The sequence below is a fragment of the Lagopus leucura genome, unplaced genomic scaffold (assembly GCF_019238085.1).
Source record: "Lagopus leucura isolate 7727_CA_CO unplaced genomic scaffold, USGS_WTPT01 Super-Scaffold_100001, whole genome shotgun sequence".
NCBI classification, from domain to species: Eukaryota; Metazoa; Chordata; class Aves; order Galliformes; family Phasianidae; genus Lagopus; species Lagopus leucura.
Window position 1 is genome coordinate 96662534 of NW_024962262.1, and position 27959 is coordinate 96690492.

A 27959-nucleotide genomic window follows, 5' to 3' on the forward strand; every position below is an offset into this window, starting at 1 on the left:
CACCAAATTAAAAAAAAATAATCACATTTAAAAGAAAAAAATTATATATATATTATATATAATATAATAATATATATAATTATATATTATAATTATATATTATATATATAATATAATATATATATAATATATATATATACATAACATATATAATATATAATATATATAACTCCTTCTCCTCAACTCAAGGTTTTTAGAATGTAGAAGAAAGGTGGGCTAAATGCAAATGGCTTAGATAACCAGAAAATCCCTTCCCACATGTCACCACCCAGTGCTTACTGGGTTGACTTGTGACGACTCTGTATGAAAGCTTTCTGTTTATTATCTTCTTTGAGCAGAAATAAGCTTTCCTTACTAACTCAAAGTGAAGTATTAAGGCTTTGGACAGCAAGGAGAGGCAAACAAACACTGGACATAAAGACCAAAGTTGCCCGTGTGAATGACAAGGTCACCTTAAATTTCATACTTTCAGAGAGCTCTCTGCTTCCTTCATGTTCAGTATTGGACCCTAAAAGGGGACTTGCACATACTGAAGGAAGATACGCGAGTGAGTGGAGGATGTGAGATAATCTGTCTCTTTCAATTTAGGTCTCATCCTCATCTCTAGAAATTGAGCCCCAAAGCATGAAGTATAACATCCTTCTCAGTATTTTGGTGTGAATAACAAGAATATCCAGATTTGTTCACATTATCCTCAGAAACACACAAACTGTTTGAGTCTTGCCACGTTCCTATCTTTAAATAACTTTCCATGGCAGTGAGTTCTACAGCTGTTTATAAACATATTATATGTATACCATCTCAATTACACAGAGCAGGAAGGCACTCTTCTGTATTCCCTACCCTTCTAAACTTCCCAGGTTATGGTAAATTCTCTAAAACTCAATAAGAATTTCTCCCACCCCCTAGGGAGAATTAACCTGGCATATTTGACAAGCTTTCCCATCTCCTTTCATTTTACACTGTGACATGAAACTTGGGTGTTGTAATCAATACTTATCTGCTTTCCTCTAGACTGTTCTTTATGCTGTGATTACTACAGCCATAACTAAGCTCTTTTTTTGAGCTAAAGTACATATCCTTAGAATGTCAGGAGGAATATGAGAGAATCCAGACTCTTTTGTCTTCCATGTCAAACTGCCTTGCTATGCTGAGGTCAGGGAAGTCAGACTGGGAATGAAATACCTGGTGATTTCATAGAGGTTACACACTGTAACTGCTCTAAGAAAATGGAATGGTTTGCAACTCTACTGGTTACACAGAACCAGTAAATCCCATTTGTTCAACCTTGAGCTGAGCCTCATAGAGATCAGTGTAGCTTTGCCTTCCTGTAACAGCCTCTGAGATTGCCAAAACACTTGGCTACTAATGTCACAGAACTTGCCATAGCATCCTGGAGCAAAGCCTTCAGGGAGATTTTAACCAACACCTCATGGGAAAGCAGCAGAAGGATGACTCTTTCTGTCACTGTGAATACCAGCTCCTCCAGACAGAAGCTGCCTTTTTCTTTGGCACTTGTCTGCCCATCTAGGACAATGGGCTTGGTAGCGAGATCTCTGGTGATGCCTGCAACAACAGTCCATGTCCATGTTGCTGTTAACTCAATTCACAAGAGCTTTAGGGCTGCTGTTGAGAGAGAGTTTATTGAGAAGTATATGAATGTACATGAATATTTATTTTCCCCAGGAAGCTTTTTCAGTCAACCAAGCATCTAGCATGGCTCTGACTAAGATGGAGAGATGAGGAATGATAAATGATTGCTTCTTGGATTCTGATCTCAGCAGCTTATGGGTAGGGAGAACATGCATTAGCCTGAATAAACATAAGTCAAGAAAGACGTGAAATAAAACTAAGATGAGCTCAAAAGCAGACACTGCCTACCATCTGTAAACTATCTGACTGAGTTTTTTCTTGACTGTGTAAGTTGTTCTCCTGATGCATGGTTCAGGGCAAACAGAGCATCTCATAATGAAACTGGCCACAGATGGGTAGGCCGCCCCTGTTAGCCCACACAGAACCTGCCAGCATGATGAATGATATGTGGCCCTGAGCTGGGGCCTTCTCCAGCCTGTGGCACAACTGGGAATTTGATTGGACTGCATTCAGTGAGGAAAAATAATCTATACCTTCATGTAGGCTATGAGTTAATAGTAAGAAGAAAACAACAGGATAGCACCCACTCCTTACAGAAAGTCACAGAGGGGAGATTCTGAGTTTTGTCCCTTTCAAGAGATGAGAGCCTACAGGATATCCCCAAGTGAAATATTCCTAATGCTGCCAACTGCCAAGTCACCTAGCTTGTATTAGTAATCTCCAATACTCATCCCCATTCTAGAGGAACAAACCAGGGACTCCTTATACATCCATTTCAGAGGGTTTCTAAGGCTTACCATCACATAGCGGGATGAGAAGTCACATGGCACAGCAGGCTTAATAAGCCCATGTCCTGGATCTCAAGGGAGGCAATTGGACTGTGTGCAGAGAGGTGCTGGAAACTGCAGGTCAGCAATCCCATAAGACCTCTGCTGGCTGAAGGAGCAGAGCTACTGATGTTTGTGCTCCCAGGCAATGCCTATTAAGCTATCCATAGCTAGTTAGATGCCGTTGCCCTGGTCCTAGAGCACTGGAACCTGTCAGATAAGGAAGAAAAGGGTCTGGCTGACTCTCTTACTTGGTTGCTCTGTTAAAATCCAGTCAGACAATCATCTGAAGAGAAACAGAGGAGGAGAGCAAGGACTTGAATCATTTCAAGGAATGTCATTTCTGCTTTCATTACTATATACTGCTTGGAACTAAAGCTGATCTGTATTGTCAATTGCCATCTGAATTATTAAGTATTTTTCCCCTTATCTGTCTTCTTCCCAGGTGCTAGAGTCAACAATTACAGACAAACTTCAGTTATTTCACCAGAGAAGGAGAGAGGGTTTTCCTGTGGGTTGATTCAAGGCTTGGGGACTTACAGTTGATTCGAGAAAAATGCCCTGTTCAAGTACTCACTAAAGTACCAGCAAAGGAAGGCATGCAGCATTTTTAAAATGAATTTTCTATTTCCCAGATAGGCAAACGAGTGGGATATGATGGTTCATTTAAATGAATGATCACATGCATCTCTGCCTCTTTTGCACAAAGAAGGCAGCATCACCGACTTCCCTTTGCATTTGTATCTTCCACTTCCCAGCCAACAAGAAATAAATCATTTTTGTGGTCCTAACCTAGGTAATCAGCCAAACACTACTGACCAAATCAATGAATGAAATAAACAGTAGACAAATTTGCTAATGAACTCCTTCAGGAAAGTGCACAAAGAAAAAGTAATTTGGCTCTCTCGACCCCCAGTGCTGGTTTAATTTCATAACCTGTCCACTGAAAACCTCCTACACAAGCTCCATAACACTCGCTCTTAGAATTCTGCAGACATGAGTTTAATCACAAAAAGATCCACAGAGAGAAAAAAGAGAGAGATTTTAGAAACCTTTACAATGTCTAAAATAGCTCTTTGATGCATAGCAGATGTGCTCAAAACTAGCATAAATCAAGCCAAAATGCCTGACAATCACGGAAAAGGGAGATTCCAAGATAAGAAGATGTTTCTAACCACGGTAGCTTTGAAATACAATTGGAATTTTTTGTTAATTGTCAACCTCAGGGAAAACAGATGAAAGGAACCCTTTTGTCCCTCATTTTGGACAAGTGTCCTACTGGTATACGTGCTACACAAAGACTGGACTTCTGCCTGAAATCAGTTCCTCTGTATGGATAAAAGCTAATAGATGGGTTGAGACGCAGGAAGAGACAGTAGAACAAGCAGTGAGATGTGGACATGACAGACTGTCATGAAGGAATGCCTGTCCTCCCTCCCCAATTAGAAAGGAGGAGCTTGGTGGGCTTCACTGTTAAAAGGAAGGCCTGAAGTTTGATTGAAAGAGGGCTAGTGAGAAGACACTGATGGATATTTACAAGGCAGTGTCTCTCAGACACATAGCACAGGAAGAAAAGTGAGGAGGCACAACACTGGGAAAATGATGAACAGACCCATGAAAACTGACACAGGAATAAAAGCAGGGGTGGGATTCCCCAGTCCAGCTGTTTACCAGAGAGGATTGCCAGAATAGAAATATGCTCTGAGGAATCCTCAGAAGGGAGAAATGAAGTCTGTGATACCATGGAGAAGGCAGTACAACTGAAAAACACCTCAAAGCACAAGTATGCAGCCAAAGTGATGAGCCAAGACAAGAATCTTCATATTGCTCTTCTGAATGATGCATCTGATACATGTCAGGACTCAGTTTTCACAAAGATTTAATTCTCCTATAACTCCTTTAACTTGAACATTAGGTTGTGCTCACAGTGTGCTTCATACTAAGATATAAGAAAAAGTTGGGTAGAAGGCTAAAAGACTGAGGGTACAGTAAGACAGAAGACTCAGTAGGAAATAAATCTTAAGAAGAATACTGTCAACATTAAAAGATTTTAAGTACATGTTTAAAGGTGAAAAAGATAGGACTGATTTCACCATGCATGTCAATGGCACATCTGTGCTTAGTACTAAAAAAATCTGGAAAATCAAGCAGTGACAATGATACCATAAAGGATTAGTGTTCCCCACATCAGCTCCCCACATCTGCTCTTCCCACTTCTTCCTGGCAGTCTTTACTCATCTTCTTTCCTTCTTCTGCAAGAAATAGGCCCAAACCACAAGATGCATATCTAGATTTCAAATACATGAATGCTTTGGCTGAAGAGATGAGACAGGAAACCTGAACAACGCCAACGTGAACCACAGACACCAAATCCAGGGGCTTCTGGATGCAGCACTTGGGCCCCGTTCTATCATCTCTTTCTGGCCCCCTCTCTCTAACTTTATTTGTGCAACTCTCTTCCCTTTGCTGGCTGACAGCTTTAATTTCTCTAGCATACAAAGAAGGCTTGTATTCTGCATACTTCAAGCCCTCCTTAACTCTTTACACGTATGGCAATATCACAGAATACTATACAGAGTTAATGAATGCTTTCCCCACATGCTTCAGATGACAGAATTTATGATGACAAAAAGGAAATCCAGTAAGGAGCTCTCTCCTCAAATGACATGATACAGAAGAGAAACCCAATAGTTGTTCCCATCCCCTGTGATAAGTTTTAAGGAATGAAGGTTTCCTTGCAACTCATAGTGCTATCACCATGAAGTCTGACTACTTAAAGGACATCTTCCTTCCAAGCTTGCCACATTTTCAAACATGGAAGGTGTACTTAGATAGCAGAACAAAAACTGCTCTTTTGCATGGCAGATCAAATATCTCCTTTACTCACCGCACAAAAAACCAGAACACTGTCTGCCAAAGTGGAAAGTAATATAAAATCACCTCTACTACTATCTTCCTCTCCCTTTTAAGGTGAATCAATGGGAAGCAAACTCAGTTTTTCAGAAAGAACCTCTTCTATGTAATATACAAACAGAAATTCTTCTTTCTCTCCCACTCCAGCATCGCTTTCTTCCCACTCCCTTCATGTGCATTACCAGCAGTAGAGATCAGAACAGCAAGACAAAGGCCAAAGCTAAACAGAATCACAGGTCCAGTTCGGCACAAAATCTACTGAAGTAATTTCAGTTGTTCCCTGGGACAATCTGGTTATCATGCTTTGGAGGTCATGCTACAAAACATGCTTGCAATGCACTGAGGAGCCTTGCCTCATTTCTGCAGTTGCCTGAATTTCTACTAAAATTTTCAGTAACACTGGAAAAGAAAGAAACTACTGCAGAGTTCACAAATCACCAGCAGGATACAGGCCTGTTGAGTCACTTACCTGTTGGGGTGAGGTGCCTCCAGGTGATCACAGGCTCTGGACGCCCATTTGCCATGCAAACCAGGGTCACATTGCTGCCTTCATTCACGGTGATGTCCGAGGAGATATTGGAGATCTTTGGTGGAACTGTGAAGACAAAACAAAGTTGGACCTCATTAATTCTGGAGGGAAGCTGGTCCTACTTATTAACCAAAGGCAGACATGAACTCCTCTCACAGATTGCACTCCAGTTTACCACCCAGTTTTCTGAATTAGAACAGTGCTCCAAATATAAGGTTATGGCTTCTTAGCATCCGAGAAAATCAATTCAAGTGTAACAACCTTTCAATGGTTTCAAAGACGTAAAAAGAGAATGGAAAAAGATACATAGAGCAATGCTCTGCTTTCAGGAGTAACGCATGGGGTAAAGCAGCCGGGAGAGGGAAAAGAGAACTGAAACAGAGACATGGGCAAGGTCACAGCTGAGTCAGGAAACACTGAAAAAGTAGGGTCTTCTGGCTGTGAGAAAGCTGTCAGCATTGATTAGAGAGCACCTGATACATGCCCCAAAAGCCCAGCAGCACTAACTTCTGTGGAGGCACAGTCATAGGACTAGCATGACTCACCTGAAATATGCAACGAGGAGACCAAATCAGAATCTCCAGGAAAGCCTCTTGCACAAGACTTCCTTTAGCTATCTTCTCTCCTTAATTTTGTTTTTCTGGGAGCTGCCCTACAGGACTACCTCTGTTTTGAGGACCTACATCTTTGAAGAGGTAGAAATATCTTTTTCTGCAACTGTGATACTTTATGTTTGTAGGCTTCATAAAGGAACCTCTTGGAACTTGCCTTACTGCCCCAAGGCTGCACAGAAGAAGGTCAACACTACACATTGCCCCAGCTCTCAACATTCATTTTGAAACTAAAATAACCCTCGACACTATTTTATGTCCTCCTGCAGGGTTCCAGACCTAAGGCACAGAATCAGAGGTACACTTGGTATTGATGCCTTCCCTGAGCAGATACAACTCATGGTAAGGGCATGTGGCCCTGCTCTGTTGCTGTTTGTGTTACCAAATGCTCACTGGGAATGGATCTAGAGAGCCCATAAATTCATTTCCTCCCTGACTGCCACAACAAGTTCAAGAAGCAGAGATGTGAGCCATGGCTTATGGAGATTTGCTGCGTGAAGGTACAACAACAGCAGGAAGTTTTCTGTGGTGCCTTTCAGCTAAGCAGGATGCCAGACGCTATCCGCACCTCCCATGGCACAGCTCCCAAAGCACAGTAGAATGGTTAAAGGTTCATACCAGCCACAGCTTTTGCTCCTGATGCCTTAACGGCCTTCTCAAGTAACTGAGTTTCTGTCAGGAAATGAAGTGATCCACAGGGGCTTGAAGCAGAGGCTGTGGGCAAGGAGCGAGCCCTGTGTTTCAGCCTTCCAGCCATTTTCTGAGGCAAAACAAGCCGTGGTTTGTTCCTTCCTCATGTTTGTGTCTCTTCCATGCTTCATGCCCAGGAGGAGGTGAGGGAGTTTAGCTAAAAAGGAATCTTCTTACTTTCTACTTTTTTTTTTCCCCAGCTTCCAAATTTGTGTGTAGCGAGGAATGAAACAACATCATTTTCTGCTTTGCTTACCACAGAGTAAACAGACAGCAACCTCCTCTTTCAGCTCCTTGGCAGGAGTGGCTGATGGCCCTTCTGAGGCAGAGCTGCCTATAGATAGGTGGGGAAAAGGAAATGAAGCCTGAAGAGAGCAACTCACGTCAGCAAGCTGTGTACCTGGATTCATAGCAGTGGTGTTTACAACCCCCATTCTGTTGGCCCCAAACTCACAGCCAGGCCTTCAGTATCTATGACCATGGCATCATTTTGGAGGAGCAAGGGCACCCAAGCAGGAACTACTTGAACAAGGCAAATGCATATTTGCAGGCAAGCTTGCTAACCTAGGTGAGGAGGGATTGAAATGAAGAGTGGGGAGGGATTGTCATAGTATGGAGAGAAAGGACGGCACCGTAGTCAGTTAGAGAGCAGAGGGGACCAGCAAAACAGCAAAGGATTTTGCACTCTGCTTGTGAAAGCTGCGGGTCCATCTCAAATGGGCTGTGCACAAATACAGTCATCACAATGACTGGAGTACACCCAGCTGTGTTCTGAATGGTGAGCTGGCTGGGAGCTATGGATCAGAGGCTATCAAAGCATCACACTTGATGGCTGTTTTTTTTTGCTACCAAGCTATTTCATTATGAAGAGACAGTGGATTAAGTGTCCTTTTGTGAGACAGAAGAAGCCTCCAAGTCACAGGCCTGGCAGGGAACTTCAGCCACCCTGATATTTGCTGGATAGGTAAAAGTAGCCCAGCAGAAGTAGTGGTTCCACAGGTTTAGCGTAAGCTTGTGCCCTTGCAACAAAGATGAACCGTATCTTAGGCTGTATTAACAGGAGCATAACCACCTAAGTGGAGGGAAGTGGTTATATCTCTTTATATGGTGCTTCAGATGCTGTCTCTTAAGCACTACATCCAGTTTTGGGCTCACTAGTACAAGAATGCCATTGACATACAGAAGCAAGTCCACCAGAGGGCTTCCAAGATGATCAGAAGGCTGCAAGCGCACAGTGTACAAGCACTGCCTGAGAAAGATGGGTATGTTCACACTCGAAGAGAGAAAGAAGAGTGAAGGTCTTACTACTGTCTACAAATACCTAGTGGAAAGGTGCACAGGCGACATTCAGAATTGCACAGTGATCAGCAAAAAGCAGCAGACGAGCTGCTACACAGTGACAATTCTAACTCAAAATGAGGAAGAAACTTTCATTTTTGGGAAATCAAAGACAGGAACAGATTCCCAAAGAGGTGGTGGAATCCCTGGAGATACTCAACCCTTGCCTGGATGAAAACCTAAGCAACCTTCTCTAACTGGCACCAGAATGGAAATAGAAATGAATTTGGAAGCCAGTCTGCTGTGCAAGAGTTTGTGTTGATGGCTGAGCTCTTGGTGAGGCAACTGGAGTAAGAGATGTAAGAGACAGTTGATTGCACCTGGGTTCCCTTTCCAGGAGATAAGGAATTTCAGAGCAGGGATATCTTCCTAAGAGCACAACACTGAGTAAAGCAAGGCAGAGCAGAAAATCAACCCCTTTCTCTCAAAGCAAAATCCTCTGATAAACAAGCCTTGATACCTTTTACATCAATGATTTCCTGTGAGCCATTAGTAGTGCATCCATACTTGTAGGAAGAAGTTGGAGAAGACATAAGGAAAAAAAAAACAACAAACAAGCATTGCTGAAAAACACTGATGTTGCCAAATAATTATATCTCACCATGCTGAGGGATGTATGAGAGTTCCACTGACTGTGAAAGCGATCCATTTCCTGCTTCCTTCCCTTTATCACAGCCCTATCCTCAGGATTTTCTGCACAGCAAATGCTTGGCAGTACAAAACAACAGTCACACAGTGCTCTCCGGAAGTGGCCACTAATGCCTCAGGACTGCAGAAAGGACAGCAGAAAGAAAACACCCCAGGTAGGAAATCAAATGCCCTGCCTCCTCCAAAAGGCACTTATGGTTTCACGTTTGTGGTATGCACAAACAGCATTGAATTGCAGCACCATGATGAGATCTGGCTCAGCACTGAGTAGGCTTTGTTTTAAACTTGTAGGCTTAGCGTGATAAAGAAAAATGGAGTGCTGCTATTTTTGCAAGAGTTGTGCCCAACTTCTCTGTCAGTGGACACAAGGATAGTGATTTCACAGCATCCTCAGCACAGCTGAGTTTTGATGTGCTGGTGAAAACATGAAAGCAGAGCCCTGAGGAGACAAGAACAGTGCTAGACAACATGTTCCAGGGACTTACCTTAACCTCAAAGGGTTGGGGATTGCATCAGGAAAAAAAAGCCCCATAACAAACCAAGAAAAGGTCTGTTCTGGACTAAGCTGAAGTAGGCCTAGCAGATGGAGGCTCTGGCAGAACGGTCAATGCAGGCCAAATGGCTCAGCAGACAAAGCCACCATTGGGCATCAGCAGCAGAGCTTCAGTTAGGACATGTGCACCCTGCCCCTTCCAAAGCCGTCAAGTCATTTTAGTTTGCAGCACATCAAACGAACTCAGAAATAGATCTGACCACGCAGACCAAATGCCCAAGAGGAGAAGGATATGTCCAGATGGTCATATCTAGCTTGCCACTTTTTCTGTGGAAGAGAAAAGAGGGCATTCAAGGCTGAAATCCTATTAGAAGTGTAATGTCTGGTTGCCTTCAGCCTGCTACCTTGGACAGAGGGCAAGGAAAGGCTGAGAGGAAGGGGGATAGCGTAGGAAATAATTTTTCTGTGAATGTAAAGCCCAGTTTAGATTATCCTGCTTAACAGCCAGTCAGCATTAAAAGTGACCAGATCTTAGCGGACATTAATTTCTCTCAGACAAAAAAAATCAGAGACTTCATTTTCAAGATGTCAAGATGGCATGTTAAAAATGCTGAAATTGTCAGCACCAGCAACAGTTAGCATTGCCTACTTGGCACTTGTCATTACTTCGTACACACCTTTTTAGGATAGTCTTAAAATGAGAAGCTTTGACCTTATTATTTTTTTCCCAAGTGTGGGCTGTGTTATATGTTCACTGTTCCCAGACTGCAGGAAGGATGACTGCTGAGAAAAAAAAATAATCCTGTAGGCCGAGGAGCTTCTGAGATGCGACAGTTTCCTCTTGCCCAGCCATCTCTTAGTGACTCCCATCTAGCAAAACCTCTCACGCCTGGCCTCTCTGAGCCACTAGCATCAGGGCAAAAAAATCACAGCCTGGAGACCTGCAGAATGGGAAGCATTACAATTAAACAGCACTTTCCCACGTTCTTCTATTCAGCTGAACAACTTGCCCCTCCAGACATCAGGCTGCTGTCGGATCCTTTTGGCTCTGGTGATGTTGGGAAAGCACTGCCAGGTCTACGGTACTGCTAAGGAAGAATAAGCTGCCAGATTGTTTTTCTCCCTTCAGCATAAAAGGGCAGACATTACCCTATGCTTAGGGACCCACTGGAAGGAGGGAGAGAAGGGACCGATGTGCAGAACACCACATAACACAGCCATACTCATACCAAGGACACGTTCTGGAGAGCTGGAAATGAATTCAAGGAAGAACAGCTTTTCATGAATGCCTATTTATTTCTTCTACCTTTCAGATCTACGATATGCCTGATGCAAGCTCAGCATCTCCTAGTACATGTCATTGATTGTAAATCATAAACAACAAATTAACCAGTAACCATTCTTCTCAAGAAGATCAAGTCTGGAAGAGCGGGGGCTGCACAGCAGGAGGGGCAAGGGCAGAGCTGGTGGAGAAATGCAAGTCCCAGGCAACGTGCAGTGACAGAGCGAGGTAGGAAAGGGCTGCACAAAACCTGCTTTGCACTAAGCCCATTCAAGTTAATTGCTGTCAATCTGTTACTTTCATGACAACTGCAACTCACATTAATTTATATAATAAGAAAGACCGAGACATGAAAAATAGAGCACACTCCCCCAGCGCAATCACTGTTGCTCTCAAAATGAAAGCAAGTGATTTGTTTTCACAAAACATTGCCATGTCTCAAAAACACCCGCTACAGCAGTTATTACAAGCCAGGGGCCATATACAGGAGGCAGCAAGGAAACCACAAACAAGAGAACACACAACATCTGCTGTTGTTATCCTTGCCTTTTATGACCAAACCCCTTCAGAGCTCAAAACTCCTCCTGAGATATTAGCTGTAATTGTGTACGCTAGGTCAGCTTTATCATATGTGGCTATGGAAGCAGGTAATGAGTGAGGCTGTGCCCGATTTCCTACCAAATGAGTCAGCCCAATGGTTAGGAGATGCAAGCTCACATCCGCAGAGGCTGGCTCATGAGTGGAGTGCAGTAGAGGACAGAACTAGAGAGCACCCCTTGTCATCCATAACTAGGCTACCTGGCTGCTCCCTTTTGGCAAATGGAGCTTGGCACAAGACTGTGAGTTACAAACTTACACTCCAAAGCAGCTGCTCCCCAGTCTAAAATTATAAACTTGCTTAATGTTTCGGTATTTTGTCAGTAAGTTACAAAACGCATTTAAAATAAAATAATCATAATAAAAAGTCTTATTCCCACTCACCGGATCTGAGATACAGCAAAAGCTGTTTAATCTACCCAAGAAGTAGAAGCAAACAGTACTGAAAATAAGAAAGCCCAACAGCCCATAATCTCCATTAAGTGCTCTAATAGCTCGTCCCAAGAAGGGAACCTTGCATACAGACAAGAAAGTCACCACAACCATTTCCACATATCCCCATTAGTTAGTTACCTCCTCCAGTCTGTTTACTTCCCTCTCTATTGGCAAGTGGGACCCCCATCTGTTGGGCAAAATAAGACTCCCGCTCACCAATCCACAGGGGCCCCTGGCTTTCAGGGCAAAAAGAAAACATCAGGACTTTTCTCAAAAGTCAAAGGAACTTTGCAGCTACCAAAGCCCTCTGCAGGTGCCTATCAATTAGCCTCCAGAGTTCTCATTTCCTTGTCCCGAGGTCCCAATTAACGGCACTTTGCAACAAATACCAAGTCGCTAATAGGCCCCAAGGCAGAGGTAGGGGGTTGCTGACCATCACACGCCCTTGAATGCTTTAGAGCTTCCACCTTGCTCACCACAATTAGGGGTCCTTTCCTGGGGCAATTAATTGTCAGCAAATTGGCCTCATTAGTCATTGTTTAGTCAATGTGTTAGTGGGGAGAGAGGGCTTGAAGAAGGGGCTGAGCTGCTAAACACAACTAAATGGTTTAATTTCCCTCTTATGTGTGCAGCAGGCTAATCACGGCTCTTTGCAGTAGTAACAAGAAACAGCTTGTTGCTACTCTAGTCTGCAAGGGGAGCAAGTTGAGGGCTAGCAAGTAAAATTCAGATGCCCTTTGGGATGTGGCATGCTAATGTCTTGGAAGCACTTTACAGATGAAATGCGACATGAGACCCGAGACGTGTTTTTTACGGTCTGATTCATGCTGCAGCCTCAACCGGAGAGATGAAGCTGTCACCAGGGCAGGAGGGCAGAGAGTGAAGTTGTTGAACTTCACTGAAAAATGCAGACTTCAAAACATCTCTCCGACCTTCTGCTCTGCTAGGTTTGCTTCATCCTGCCAGTGCCTCTTCCAGTAGCTTTAAAGCTTCTGGTGAAGTAGAAAGAAACAATGAAAGTTTGTTTTTGTTTTGAATCCCTTGGGATTCAAAAAGATCTCTCAAAATACACTGCAGTGTTTTCAACAAGATGTAAAAACTGCTTATTTCCGTTGTCTGTAAGGGAATGTTTTGCCATGTTCACCCCTGGCAGCCTTTAGGGAATGGTCTGCCCCATCCTGAGCAAGGAAGCCACCAGAGACCTGCAGTAGCCAGTCCCAGCACTGCCTGCTCCATTGAGGCACATTGCCTTCCAAACATCAGTTGCCCCTGATGTACAGAGAACACAGGCTGAAGGAAGCACGGGGGGCTGCCAGTTTGGCCTTTGCATGACAGCAAGCTTCCCTTTTGAGCAGCTGAGCCTCACTTGCTGGGTGGTCACATAGGGAATCATTTAAATCTAAATGGGGACTGTGCCTATTGCACTGAGTGGGAGTGGAGCAACAAACAGGACGCGGTCATATCAAAGCCATGTGGGAAACCCCTCAGTTTACGGGGCTGGGTAGCATGTCAGACCTCGCTGCAGTGCTGACAAGCCAAACCATTTTGTCCAAAGGAAAGTTCTGTCTCATCTGACATATATTTAAGTGCCTGGGCTGTTTTTCCACATCAGATTGCATGGCAAACACTCTCAGTATGTTCGTTGATTCCTAGCAGAGAAAAGCATGGAGTGAAAACCTGCTGAACTGCCTTATCTGAGACCCATTGGAAAAGTCAGCACAGAACTGGATTCTATTGCTTACATGATCTTACTGATTTGTTTTAAACTCATCTCCATGAACTTGTCAAGAGAGAAATTATTCTACTTCCTAATTGAGAGCAAACCGGAGAGAAAAAAATAAAAACAGCTTGAGTCTCCAACCAACCTCATTTTTCAGCATGCTGGTGTGATGTTGTGGGACGAGGGTAAAAGTAGTCTCATCCTTCTAGCCCAGTGCCTCACCTTTAATCTCAGATCCCAGCCTTCTACCATAAAGCAGCTCCAGCTCCAAGCCTGAGCCCCAGGCCTGTTCCCATGCTGTCAGCATTTCACCAAGGATTCTGGCTGCCCCCCTTGGGCAAGCAAAGGATCACCAGCCCATGTTTGTGGATTCTGGACACCAGGTTCTTAGCCACATGCTTAGTACAAAGCACAAGCCAGGCACATGCCTGGTATCTCCTTATCTCCAGATTCCAACTTCTGTACGTGAAGTACTGGTTGCTTGCTACACAACTTCTTTTCTTTTCAATTAACATATCAAATTTATGCTGGGGTTGCAGCGATCCACTTATCTGTGGTTCATCTCTTTAAAAGAAAGCTCTGTGCACTTGCCATCGGCACTGCTTCGGTTCTCTTAGCTCAAAAACTGACTGCACTTGCTGAAGCCAGCTGCAAATGCTTTCTGACCAATTCTCCTGGAGAGGCCCGCTGTGAAAAAACATCCTCCTTCACAAGACATGTGTAAGCAACAACAGAAGTACTTACCACGCTCATCCCAAAGGATTAACCCTTGGAATGCTGCCTAATCCCAAACACTTCTAGGACTACAAATGTACACAGCATTCAGTTTTTGTGCTTCGAGTGTGTCCTATATTTTCCTTCAGACCATTCTTTTCTTTTTCTTTTTCCCCAAATCTGGAAGTATTTAGTTACAGTACTGAAGTGATAAAAGGTCTTTTCTTCTGCAGACATAACCCACCCTCCTTGAAGAATTCTGTGAGAAATTCTGTGAGAAATGTTCTGCTTAGCATTTAAGTCCTCCAAATGCATCTCAGAGAGTTTTCTTAAGAAAACCTTTTTCATATAAATATTAAGCATGTTGGATGTATATGGGATGTACAGCTAATGTATGATTATTTTCAAGCTTGATTCAAAGTCCAGGGAGATCCTTCTTGGATGTTAAGGATTTCTGAACAAATTCTTTTAAAGCAAGAATGGGCGATGGCTTCAAGAAGCATTGTAACCATAACAGGGACAGCTGAGAGGAAATAATGAGCCATATTATGGCTTTTTAACTGAGTCCCAGCAGTCCTTTGTTGCTGCCTATTACCTCTTTTTTTGGGAAGTAGACTGGAAAGCATAGGCCGGGTGTAGTCAGAAAGTAGACAGAAAAGCCTATGCTATTTCAGAGCAAGAGGTACAGGTTCAGAGAGGGTGTTTATGAGTTACAAAGATGAGTAGGCTTTCCTGATCAGGAAAGCAGAGTAGGAAGCTAGTTTCGGCAGACAGCCCACTCTGGATGAAGGCAAGGCTGTCTATCATGGCTGTACAGTCAGGAGAAACAGAAACAAAGAGTTTTTGTTTGTCTGATGATTTATTTTTCAGATTGCATACTTTTGCTTATGTTCAGCTCATTAGGGACAGACAACACAGAAGAGAACAGCCCTCATGAACCATCGGACGGAAATCTACGCACAGGCTGAAAAGAAAAGGCAGCTCTCCAAACTCTGCTCTCAGATTCCTTTGGCTGACCATGGTATATGCCACAGTCTCTGTGATAAGCCACAGGGGAGTGAATACAATGCTCTAAGTGTCTTGTGCATACCACATACCCAAGGATCTGGCTCAGTTTCAACCAATACCCACAACTTCTCAGTTGCAAGCCTCTTGCCCAAATCAAATGTATGTGGTAGATGTAAAACATTTTTTATTATTAGCTTTCCTTCTTATGCATTGAAATGAGCAAAATGGAGCAGGACAGCTTACTGTAACTACTTTTCAAGATTGCTTCCAGGCTTCCAGGGGAGCACAAAGCTACTGCAGCATTTTGGAAATGCTGGTTTTGTTTTTAGTACAAAGTATAGAGAATAAAGTGAAAAATCCCATACTCAAATCTTTTAAGAATTTTGGATAAAATTCATTCCTGTGTTAAGGGCAAAGATTCAGAGAAGAGCAAAGAATACTATATGCTGTGATTGAACTATAGTACTATAATTTTCCAACTTGGATTAAGACAGCAGTCCGGGAAGAAAATATAGCTGTTTGACCATCAAGAGGATTCACTTTGTCCAATTCAATGAATGATGAACATTCTATAACAGAAGACACCACAGCTGCTTGTGCAGTCAGATCAGCAATAAGACTGATGCTGTAGCACAGAGTTGCTGAAAGCCCCACCAAAATCATATCAAGCAAAAAAGAACCTGATCCAAAGACCAATCTCCAAAAATCTTGCAAATTTTGAGCCTGAAAAAGACTCAAAGTGCATCTTCATAGTTTTTCCATTTGGGCTGCTCAGTGCATTCCTATATTTCATTGCTGCTGAATCCACAGATGGTGGCCTTCCTCAGCACATGCAGTTATGAAATGCCAGCTGTGAGACCTTCAATTGTTAGTTATTGTAAAGCTTGGTGATAGCTGCAGCAGCGTATTTATAAAGGTCAGGATGTTATCATCAGCCATCGGAGAACGGAAAGCTAGAGAGTTCAAGGCAAAAAATCCCTTGTCAGACATGCTCATCTACACAAATATGCTCCAGCAGTAAAGACAAGAAAGCAAATACAGTGCTTCTGAAGGAAAGGCATTTTCAAACAAAGCAAGCAGCCAACTACAGCTAAGATGTAATTGTGGTGATTTCCTTCCCACAAACTCCTTCCCACAAACCAACTGAGGGCCAAGGCTTCTTGAGGAGTAGAGTTTCTGCTCTCCGAGACTCTCTGCCAAAAGAAAGAGTGCTCTGTTTTGGTTCAGCCACGTGCAGCAGCACCTTGAGGTTTTGGAAGTTTCCCATTGTTTTGTTTTCCAAGCTTTGCCATGTGGTAAGGACATGCTGTATATGCACAGACAACCACAAGGGATGTGAGGGATGGATTCCAAGAGCTTTGCTCTGTAAACACATTACTGGTGCCATTTCAATTAAAGGAGAATCTCTCCCCCACGTCCAGACATGAGGCTTATTACTTATAGCCTGCAGCTTTAGCAAGGCACATTAAAGATGCTGGCTGTCCCTTTTCTCTCAATGAGCTCCAAGTCCGAACTCTTCAAAACTGACAGGAATTTTTTTGCTGGTCTCTCAGTATTAGCAAACTGAGTTATCTTGCATATTACGTGCTGGGTTTGCAAAGAGGTGCAGGGAACCAGATCCGTAGGTAGGCAAGTTCCACTGGAGCTGAGTGGAATTACCCACCCAAAGTTGTCTGGCTGTTAGAAGCCTGGGTGTCTGCAAGAAAGTTATACCTGCAGGAGTGTGCAATAAAGAAGCAGCAGGGCTTTGTAAGAAATTTCAGAAGGGTGAGTAACAAGTTGAGAAGAAATGGGCAGGCATTGTCCTCTCAGGAGAATAATTAAGAAAAGATCTCCTGCACCTTCATATTGTGTGAGACAGCACCTCTACAGACACCTTTTGTCTGACATTTAGCAATAAAACACTACCCACCACAGAATCTACCACTACTGGCCAGAGAGAGGGAATGAAGTGATTTTCCCTGTTGCTCACCAAAGAACACTTCAAACTACATTTTGCTTCCATCACTGTGGGTGATCAAAAGCTAAGGTCGAAGGAAAACACAGCCTGTGTCTCTGCCATAACAGCACACACACATCTGAGCACCTATCATAGTTATCAAGGTAAGCAACTCTACTCAAAAATGAAGAGAGGAACGACTTTGTGGATGACTCAGAAGGTCTGCTATTCCAAGTTCAGTGAATGTTTTGCTGCACACTTTTGCTATGACCTTGAGTAAGTCAGTCCACCTTTCTGAGGCTCAGTTGTCCATTCTACTCTTAGAGAATTACTGAGTGCAAGATGTATGGCATCCCCAGTGATTGGTATCTGACTGGTGTCATGACAGGTACAATGCCTTCACCTCTACAGCCCTAAATGATGAATAGGAAGGTTAGGGGAGGACTATCTGCAAAGCCTTAGACTGCTAAAGGGAATTCTCCATGAGGAATTATCATGCTGCAGACTTTCTTGGCAAAGCAAAAAGGGCAAACCCAAGGCAGACCTTCCCACAGACAGACTACACAGTCTGTTTCTGATTCTTCATTGCTGATGTAAAGTAAAAATAAAATACTCTTTTACAGGCTGAAAGAATCGGGGTTGTTCATCATAGCAGTCTCCAGGGAGATCCTAATGTGGCCTTTCATTATCTAAAGGAGTCGACAGGAAAGATGGGGAGAGACGCCATAATGTAAGGGTAATTAGTGATAGAACAAGGGGTAATAGTTTTAAACTAAAAGAGAGCAGATTTAGATTAGACATTAGGAGGAAGTTCTTAACTCAGAGAACGGTGAGGCTCTGGCACAGGCTGCCCAGAGAAGCTGTGGATGTTCCATCCCTGGAGGTATTCAGGGCTAGGTTGGATGGGGCCCTGAGCAGTCTGGTCTAGTGGGAGGTGTCTCTGCCCATGCACAGCAGGGAGGTTGGAACTTGGTGATCTTTGAGGCTTCTTCCAACCAAAACCATTCTATGATTCTAAGATTCGAAGTTGATTTTTCATAAAGGAGAAAATCAGCCACATGCCTCATGGGAAAAAAAAATCTAGAAAACATTGTAAAAGCTTAAAAATGAGCAGAAGCGCAATCAGTGCAGTCAGGAATGCTGATCGATGAGAGGGACTTTCTATACTTCTACACTTTCTATTCTGATGGTCATGATAAGATGGAGTCTGAAAAACTGATTTCTTAAGTATAAAGAGAGATTAAAAAAACAAAGAAACTTTGCATCAGAACACAATGATGAAAACTCTGCCAAAGTCTGAGGAAAAGCAGAGACGTAACTGAGATGGCATCACACTATGGATCAACCTGCCACTGGATCAGGCACAGACACTCATGACAAATAGGCACAAGGGATGCAGCACAAATACAGTGTGACACTATATCCTGGGCATATGCTTGATGTATGGAGGATTAAATACCACACACACACTGTCCTGGGTAGATTGTATCTAGTGCTGACAGATACCTGAGGGATCTGTCTCGTTCTTTATACACTTTGGCAATTGCCATGCCAACAAAAGATTATGGGATTGGGGGGGTGAGAAGGACAGATCATTTACTACTCTATTTAACAGAGTCCTTATTCTCTGGGGGGATTTTGTCAAGTTGTTGGACTTCTTAAATTATATTTCTACCTGCCTATACACATTTGGCGTTGACGGGTTTTTCTTCTTTCCTCTGTCCCTGTGACACAACAGCTCTCTCTTCTGCAGTCCCAGACCAGCCTTAAAGCAAATGTGGCTTCTGTAAGTCAGTTTGAAGACTGCTGTCCTCAACCCCCAGCCCCACATGTGCTGCAAAGAGAAGAAAATAGCCACCGTGCTGCTAAGACCAATTCTTTCCCCCTCTGGTGAGCCCTCTGATTGATGGCTCTGTTTGTCAGGAGAGACAGATTGTCTTGAGTGTGAGATAGCTAACTATCACCTAGGGAGGCTACCAGAGCAAGAAGGAGGGGGAGAGGGAGAGAACTTCAGACAGAAGGACAGACACAGCCAGACAGACAGAGAAAAAGGTAAGCTGAGGAAGGGAAAAGAGAAAAAGAGTGACGGAAGACTGTAGATGAGAGAAAGACAGTAGCACTTGATGAATTAAGTTGTCAACGTTGGCATCACCTATGTACCCTGTCATGCCAATAAATTCATTGAAGCTGAAGCTGCACTGAGAGTTAAGAGTGAGAGTGCTGATGGAAGGAAGAAATAACAGCCCATTTAAAGACTGAGAGCAATTTATTAGTTACCTCAGAAGAGAGGTGGTGACAACAGGGAAGGAGATGTACTTCCCCATCGTGCTGGGCAGGAAAACTTGTTTTGGATTTGAGATGTCCAGCCAGTTGCACTGCAGAATGGAAGGAGATTGACAGCAACCAAGACCTGGTTCAAGAAGGAGAAATGCAGAGAAGGGATTTGTTGGAAGTCAAAGGTGTGCACTGCAGATGCACACTCTTCATGTCTCAAGCCATCTCCTGATTTGTGTAGGAAAGATGCTGACAATGAACAGACGAAAACCCGTAGTTCAAGAGGAGGTATAAGGCACTGAGCATGGTCAGCATTACTGAGGGAACACAAAGGAAAGTGGAGATGGAAACCATACCTCTAGCTAAAGAGAAAGAGAGGCGTGACGGAAAGCTCAGAGGTATATAAAACTTTCTCCTGACTTAGCAGCTGGAAGCACAGCACCAAAATGCAAACAGCTTTGGCTGACTGTATCAGGATGGCACTGCCCTAAGATGCTTTCCTGACCAACAGAACCAAGGAGATGGATGCCCCTTCCCTGGAGATATTCAAGGTGGGGATGGATGGGGCTCTGAGCAATCTAATCTAGCTGTAGGTATTCCTGTTCATTGCAGGGCAGTTGGACAAGAAGAACTTTAAGTGTCCCTGCCAACTCAAATGATTCTACAATTCTTTGATTACAGATGCATTCATTAAAAGAACAGGAGGAGCCCACAGGCTCCAGAGTGAAACATTGAAGACTTACAACTATTTGTAAGGATATTTGGAGAGCACTGATAGAAATGTGCATTCCAATGCACTGCATCAGGCAACTCCATGCAGAAAAATAATATGTATGGCATAAAACTGTCATATGTGAGTATCCGCGCATATATACATATAAAATACATACATACTTAGAACACTTACAAATATATATACACATACATGCATACAAATGTAAGCACTTACACACATACTACAGTTTGTTCCTGAAACCTTTTGCCTCTTCAGGAGCTCTCATTTGGCTGGTGGTCTGTAACCTGCCAAACAGCCAAGACAAAGCTGTCCTCACTGTGGTCCCTGAGCTGCACAGTGTAACTCTGTTGGCTACTTTCAATTTGATACGAAATGAGAACTGGGATCCCATTGAGCCAGACTCCATTCTGATCTGCCTGGTCCCCAAAACAGAGCAGCTATAGTGCCCTTGGGCTGTGGTGCTGTATTAAAGTTGAGTGCAGCTTTAATCTACTTCGCTGTTTGCACAGTGAAGGCTGTGTTTGGCCTACTGGGAAATTACCAATGTGTTCCTCATTTGAGGAGAGTGGACATTTCTCTTCCAGGAGATGGGATCTATAGGTTAGTATAACTTAGTTTAAATGATCTAAACTGGTGGCTTCCAATCGTTCTTAGTCTGAGGGCATTTTGCAATTTCCCAGGGGAAGTACAGGCACCAAATGGTGAATGCAACTCTCTTGACAACTGGCTTGGTTTTCTTCAAGTCTACAGACTTTCTGGGCATCAAAGACAGAAGGGGGAAGATGACTCAGGAAGGAAGTAGGGCTGGGAAAGTAAGCTGGGCCTGCAAGCAGACTGCAGCTCCTAGGGGCCTGGATACCCGTCTATGTCCATCATGCCCCTCTAGAGCAACATGACATTGTCCTCAGGGCATGAAATATTTCTTTTTCTCTATCCTCCTAGCAGCTGATGGGCCATCTCTTTTGTTTCTCAGTTTTCTTCACAAGGATGTGTGGTTTGGTTTTGTTGTTTTTATTTAAAGTGGAGAGTGGCTGCGAGAAGGGGAAAGCCAGACTTAGGTAGGCTGCTGCTAGCAGCCAGGGAATGGGGAACAAGGAGGGTGGGCTGGAGAGTGAGGCTGCCTACAGAATGGTGTTGGTACTGGGATGAGCTAAGAGAAGCCACAAAAACTGTTGGCAAATTGCCCTGCTCTCTGTCTCACCGTGAGCTGCAAATTTCATCACTATTTTAGCTGAGGAACACGTCTGTTTACTCAGAGAAAAAACTGGAATTCAGTAGTACTTGCCATCGCGTGCCAGAGTTGTACACATATATTTGAGAGAGAGATGAGAGGAATAAGGAATAGTTGATGAAGAAACAGGCAGTGACAGATGTAGAAGATACTGGGGATGGCAGAAGGGGAGAGTGTAAGGGAAGGCAGAACCACAGCTGGGTCTAACTGCCATGGAGCTCTCTGGCAGCTCTGAGCCACTCTCTTTGCCCTCTCTTTCCTCCTCTTCTGCCTCTTCTGTTTTCCAAGACTTTGGACCAAGGACTTCCCCAGCCAAGTGCAAGTGCTAGAGAAGTAGTGGCTGCCCTTGGAGGCGCTCAAGGCCCATGGCACAGGGTTGGAACTGGATGATCATTGAGGGCCCCTCCAACCTAAGTCACTTTATGATTCCAGTTGCATGCAGTATTTAATGTATCGGTAGCCTGGATCTCAATTGAGCTTTTTGGTCACAGTGGAAATGCAACAGTCCAGAATTTCAGACTCACTGCTCTGCAGTTTGACCAAGGCTTTTTCTTTTACGAAGATCAGTCTGGTCATCTAGGCCTACTTTTAGAAAACCTAATTTGCAGACGATAGCTTGCAGAAGAAACAGTATTAGGTGGAAAATTCCCTTTCACCAAAAGCCATTTATAAACAACCATGACCAACTTGCTCTCCTGGAACTGCTGAGGCGTTCAGAACACCTCAAAGAAGGTTTGCCTTTGGCTGGGTCTTTGACCAAGGTGCAAATAACAGCATTGTGAAACAGCGATGGGATCATGCTAGAGGCTCAGGAAAGGAAGAAAGAATTTTATTTGGAAATATCATTCGATACTAGGTATGCTGATTAATAAATAAACAAAAAGAGGTGACATTCATGATGACATTTAAATGACTGAAGTGCCAACTGCTTGTTAAAATACCACATGGCCCGGAAAGAGGCAAACAAAGAAACAGGGTTTGGACAAGCAGTGAGTAACGGTGACCCAATCAATTTAACTATTGATAAAACACAGGTGAGGAAATATTCAGGGAAAAAAAAAAAATCTCTGCAAATCATCAGCTAATGGATTAAATGCATCTGAGTGCGAGATGGAAATTAACCGATCAATTCACTCAACAGCTCCTAATTATATGTGACAGGGCACGCAGACCTCAGAAACTATATGGAGCTCAGAGGACAGCAGCACTGGTAGAAATATTTGAAGGCTGCTTCTTACCACTGTAGGATAAGATATTTACCTCAGGGAGAGAATGCAGTTGTTCATTAAATATTAACTCTGCAAACATTTTAAGTCTATATTTTAAGAGCAGGAAAAGTGAGGTTCTTTTCAACTGCTTTGTAACAATTTGCAACATTAGGTATAAATATATGGTATCAAAATTAACATGCCAATCTAAACAAAATTAAATGTAATGATACAGTCAAAATGAAACGTTTTTGCCTCATTGCAGTTAAATGTTTTGACATTAGTGAAATGAAATGAGGAAGTTAAAATGATTTGTTGTGACACTCGTCTGTCAAAAAAATTTGTTGCATCACCATGCTCCTGCAAAACACTTTGACGCCGGCAGAACTGGTCTTCCAGTAGGAAGCTGCATCACATTTTCTGATCACAGCTTTCACAATTTTATATGAATCATCATTCACAGCATTTTACTAATGATCACTGTTCTGTTTGGGTCTGCGTTTTTTAAGAAATGGCCATAGGGACATCAACCAGCTTATTTCTCCCCATGACCTCACCCTTCTCATGTACAGACCTCTTGGGACTCCTTCAAAATCATGCCCTTGGGGAGACAGCAGATTGAAAGAAATATAGAAAACAAAAAAAATAGTAATGATGATATAATTGTTCACCGGGGAAAGACTAGTAATGAAATATAATTTATTTTTTCCTGAACTAGATTAGAATGAAAACCTTGCCCAATTCTCACCTTGCCCAATTCTCACCTTGCACTGTAGTACTGAGTTTGGAATTCACTTTTGGAGCAAGGATAAGCACTAAGCACATATTTAAGCTACTGCCTATATAAGCAATTAAATTATTAATTCAACAGGGAAAAACAGTAACTTACAAACCAGATGGAAGTTCTAAATCAGGTAGCTCAGGAATGATGTTACAGCATAAGCAACGTCAATTCTGGAGATGATGAGACCTGAGCTGGGGCAGTCTTCCAGCCTCATCAAACTAATAATATTTATCACCTGTTCTAAAACCACAACTCTATAACTTGTGATGGTCCAGTATAATCTGTGCATGGCCAGTGATACTATTTTTAGACTGCTTTTAAATTCAGGGTTGCAGGGAATTCAGAGGGTGCAATGTTTAATATAGCGCTTTACAAACTCCTGCAAGTGAATTTAATTCAATCTGTCTTGGGTTAGAAGCACTGTCACGGCTTAGAAATTGCCTGAAGAACCATAAACAAGGATAACGATAAGGGGCATGTAAGAGCAAAGTTGTAAGTAGGGTAAGCGAGGTGCTGTAGGAATCTGTGTGAGGTCTGCTTTCATTTAACATCTTCATTAATGAGCCTGAAGAAGTAGCTCCCTGATGAAAGCTTTGGATGATGCTCAGTTGGGAGGAGCTGCAAACATCCATCAGGGCAGATAAACAAAATGGGATATGCAGGGGTTAGGTATAGAGGCAGAATAGAATTAAACAAGCTAATTAGCTCTACTGGGAAAATAACAGTCCTCTCATGGTCATGGCAAGACCATGGGTCTGAAGAGATCCACACACCTTTTCAGAAAGAATGGGTGTGCAACTTTTGGAACACACTTCTCAAAGGACTGACAAATGTAAAAATGTGGGTTAAGTTCTAGATTAGTAAATGATTAAGCAGCCTGGCCCCCTATTAGTAGGTACAAACATGATGTAAGGTCCAGTCTATAAAACATCAGTATTAGGAATGGCACATTAGTCTATAGCTGTCTTTATAGACAAGTTGAAGTATATCAGCTTCGATCATGTTTCAAACGTATTGCCTCCTCATTTGAGGCCCAAACCATACTGAATAAGAGAGAAAAATACTGAAAAGCATGCATTCAATATGGTGAAGAGCAATGCTGAGAAAGTGAAAGATGACAGCAAATTCCCTGGCATCTAGACAGATTAAATGGTAGAAGAGTAAAGTTTCAGACAAATTATGAAGGCATCATGCAGTGGAAGAAAGGTCCATTTTAGCACCACTAACATAACATATTCAGTGGAACGATTCATCCAGGTATGCAGCAGCACCCTAAAGATTTAGAAAAAACAAGAAAGGCAGTCCTTGTATTGGTAAGTCTAAATACAAAAAAGATGACACACCTCATGCACAACAACTCACTTGAACACGAAGACCAGACTAGACCAATGCTCATTTTAGTATTATACAATATGGATAAGGCTAATGACTCAAAGCAGCCTTTATCTGAGCATGATCTGTACAGCTCGCTGTTAGCCGGAGAAGAGCTGTACAGATCATGAAGAGCTCACCAATTATCCCAGCACTGAAGCACCTCCTCCACACTCTTGCAAACTTAGCCAGAATCGGTCCCTTCTACAGTACATATAGAAGATCGTAGGACTGCATTTGAAAGTGTTAACTGTTTCATGGTTGTGCATCCTTGCAACATAATAGACTAACCTCTCACCTAGTGCACCTGTGTTCTTTTATACATGGGTTACTTCAAAAATAATGCCCTGTATTTATTTCCATGGAAACTGCGATAGATAGAAAGAGGACCATAACACTATCAAATAGAGCATATTCTCAGCTACAAAGCACTCTTTTTCAGCGGCCACCACCATTAGCTGCGCATTTTCCCCAGCAATGAACAAGAGCCTGAATGCCATGCTCATAACAATGTTCACCGGCGGAGGTTCCCCACTGTCACTGTCGCCACTGCTGAAACACACACGACCACTGCCTCGCTGTGCTCACATCCACTGTGTGCTCATATCCACTGTTTGGTCTCCATAAATGTTTAGCAAGCATTGATGAATGTCAATGAGTGCCATTTTTTCTGCATGAAGAAATTCAATGACACAGCTTGGCTTCATCCACATTCCCATGTCAGAAGCCATTCTGTCAGACTGTCCCTCTGCAGCCATCTGTTGCATGGCAACAACATGGAAGGGAATATCGATGGGCCAGTTCCATATCTACTGCCATACTAGCTACATCCACCTCTGATGTCATGGGCCAACGTAACAAAATAGAAGGTGTTACTTTTGGAACAGCCTTTGTATTTATTACTAGGATCTTTTCTTTTTTTTTTTTAAGTAGAAGACAAAACCAAAACAGAATAAAAAATCCAAAAAGGAACAACTCAGGAATGAACAGAAGTAATCTTGTCTGTTTCCTCTTCCTATCACCTGCGGTCAATTTGTGCTTCCTCCAGCTCCTCGGTTTGGGGTATTTAAAACTTGACTGGGCAAAAGAAGTAGAAAAAATATATCTTCTATGAAATATATGCTTATGTATGCTAAAAAATTCTAAGCAGGCGGGGGTGCCAAGGGACAGAGAAGACAAGGAAGTTATCAAAAATAGAATATTTTACTGATTACAGCAGTTCAGAGCCAGGCCCTGCCACTCACTTGCTCTTATTTTGGGCAACATTCCACATGCCTCATCTCACTGGGAGTAGCAATGCTTTTTTTTCTACCGCTCCATTTTTATCTGGTCTATTTAAACTGTAGACTCTGCAGGGCAGGGACTATCTCTCAGCCTTTGTTTGCAGCCTTAGAAAGACTTGATTGGGACCTGCAGACAGAACACTGGTTTTAATCGGAATAAGCAAAATGAAATGACGTTCCCCAGTCTGCACCACAAAAATGTAGAATCGGAAGTTACAAAGTAAGTCTCTTTTTCAGTTGGCTAAGAGCTAAATAAGGAATCTGAACTATTAGTTCACTTGCAAAAATGTGCTTTTAATTCTGCATGCTGTTCAGTGCAAAATGGTCAAATTAAATATTAAATTCTTACTAAAAAAACTGCAACTGGGCTTCAGTGAACATGGCAACTCAGTCTGAAATGCAGCTTTTTTTTTCCCCAGAAAATGATAAGCAGGATGCTTAAAATAACATTGTTCGAGGTAGTTTAGTCTAGTTCAAGTTTTAAAGGCAATGCAGTTAAGAGGGGAGAAGCAATGGGGGCCAAAGAAGTTAAGGGACTTGCTGAAAACCACAAAGGATGTGAGGGCTTTTGTCAGGAAGTCTCATATTTTCAGTTTTGGACTTAGATCCTAGGGACATGTGGTCTGAGAAGGAGTTTTTGTGCATTAAAAGTGCAGTGCTGTGAATTGAGTGCTATTAACACACAGACAGACGGAATATCCAAAACCAAACTCAGGACCTAGCTGTAGAGGCCAGGCCCTCATTTCAGGCATGCAAACCCTTCTTAGGACACCTGGGTAGCTCTGATACCTCAGGCATCCTTTTCCTCATTCCCAAACCAAGGTGTTTGCAGTCTAGCAGCACTCCTCTCCGTGCCTTGATGGGCTGCTGTGCACTGTTCCCTTTCAAATCATGAGGTGAAAGGAGGTGAGAGGGAGTTCACATGCCTTCCTGGACAGAGCAAGTTTGTAGCCGCAGCCTGATGAACATTGGAGATAAGAGCAGCAATAGCAAATTGGCCCCAGTGGGAATGGCAGCAGCATTCTTTTCAGCTACAGGCAAGGCAGCAATTATGCTTGCAGCGCCCAGCATCCGTCTTTCTGTTCCTTCCCTGCCCTTCCCTGTGCCCCATGCTCCCAGGCCAGGTATGCTCAAGGCTACTGCCACGTTACAAGCAGTGTGAAGGAACCTTTGTTCCTCTCTTTCTCAGATACCTGAGCTCTGAATCTCACCCCACTGGATAACAACACAGAGAGGAGAGTGTGTGAAGAGAAGGAAAAAGCATGCAGTGCTACGTGCGTGGTTTTGTTCCAGGCAGGTGGGCACAGCCAGAGGGAGAAGGCGGTCTCAGCCCTCAGTGTCTCAGGGAACACTTCCCCGTCTCCATGGACTAGGAGCAGAGCCTTCAGAGCTCCCACCCTTGGAGACACCGCCTGTTACAGCTGTTCCCTTTAAAAGTCAGTAGTGAGATGCTCAAAATGCTCTGCAATGCTGTGAACCTCCCCGCTGAGCTCCTTCTTTTGTCCTAGCTCCCCTCCTTATTCTGGGGAGACAGCGTGGCTTATAGCCCAATAGAAACCCAACTACAGGAAAAGGGCTTAGTAGCATGGCTGGACAAAATTAAAGGGGTGTTATTAATTTGACAGTTTCAGCTGCCTGGTGTCATGTCCCAGGTTTGTCCTATAGCTGTGCTGATTATTTTCTCTCCTTGGATCAGGGACATTTCATTTATTAGCACTGAACTTCCCCCTCACTG

General features: G+C 43.2%; 1 protein-coding gene across 6 annotated transcripts in view; it reads right to left on the reverse strand.

Moving 5' to 3' along the window:
- Positions 1-27959, reverse strand: part of LOC122177277 (limbic system associated membrane protein) — a 958414-nt gene that overhangs the window by 96767 nt on the left and 833688 nt on the right. For all 6 annotated transcript variants that reach the window (XM_042866494.1, XM_042866493.1, XM_042866491.1 and 3 more), the window contains one exon: positions 5803-5928. In XM_042866494.1, coding sequence (XP_042722428.1) covers positions 5803-5928 — 126 coding nt within the window. The remainder of the gene's footprint in view (positions 1-5802; positions 5929-27959) is intronic.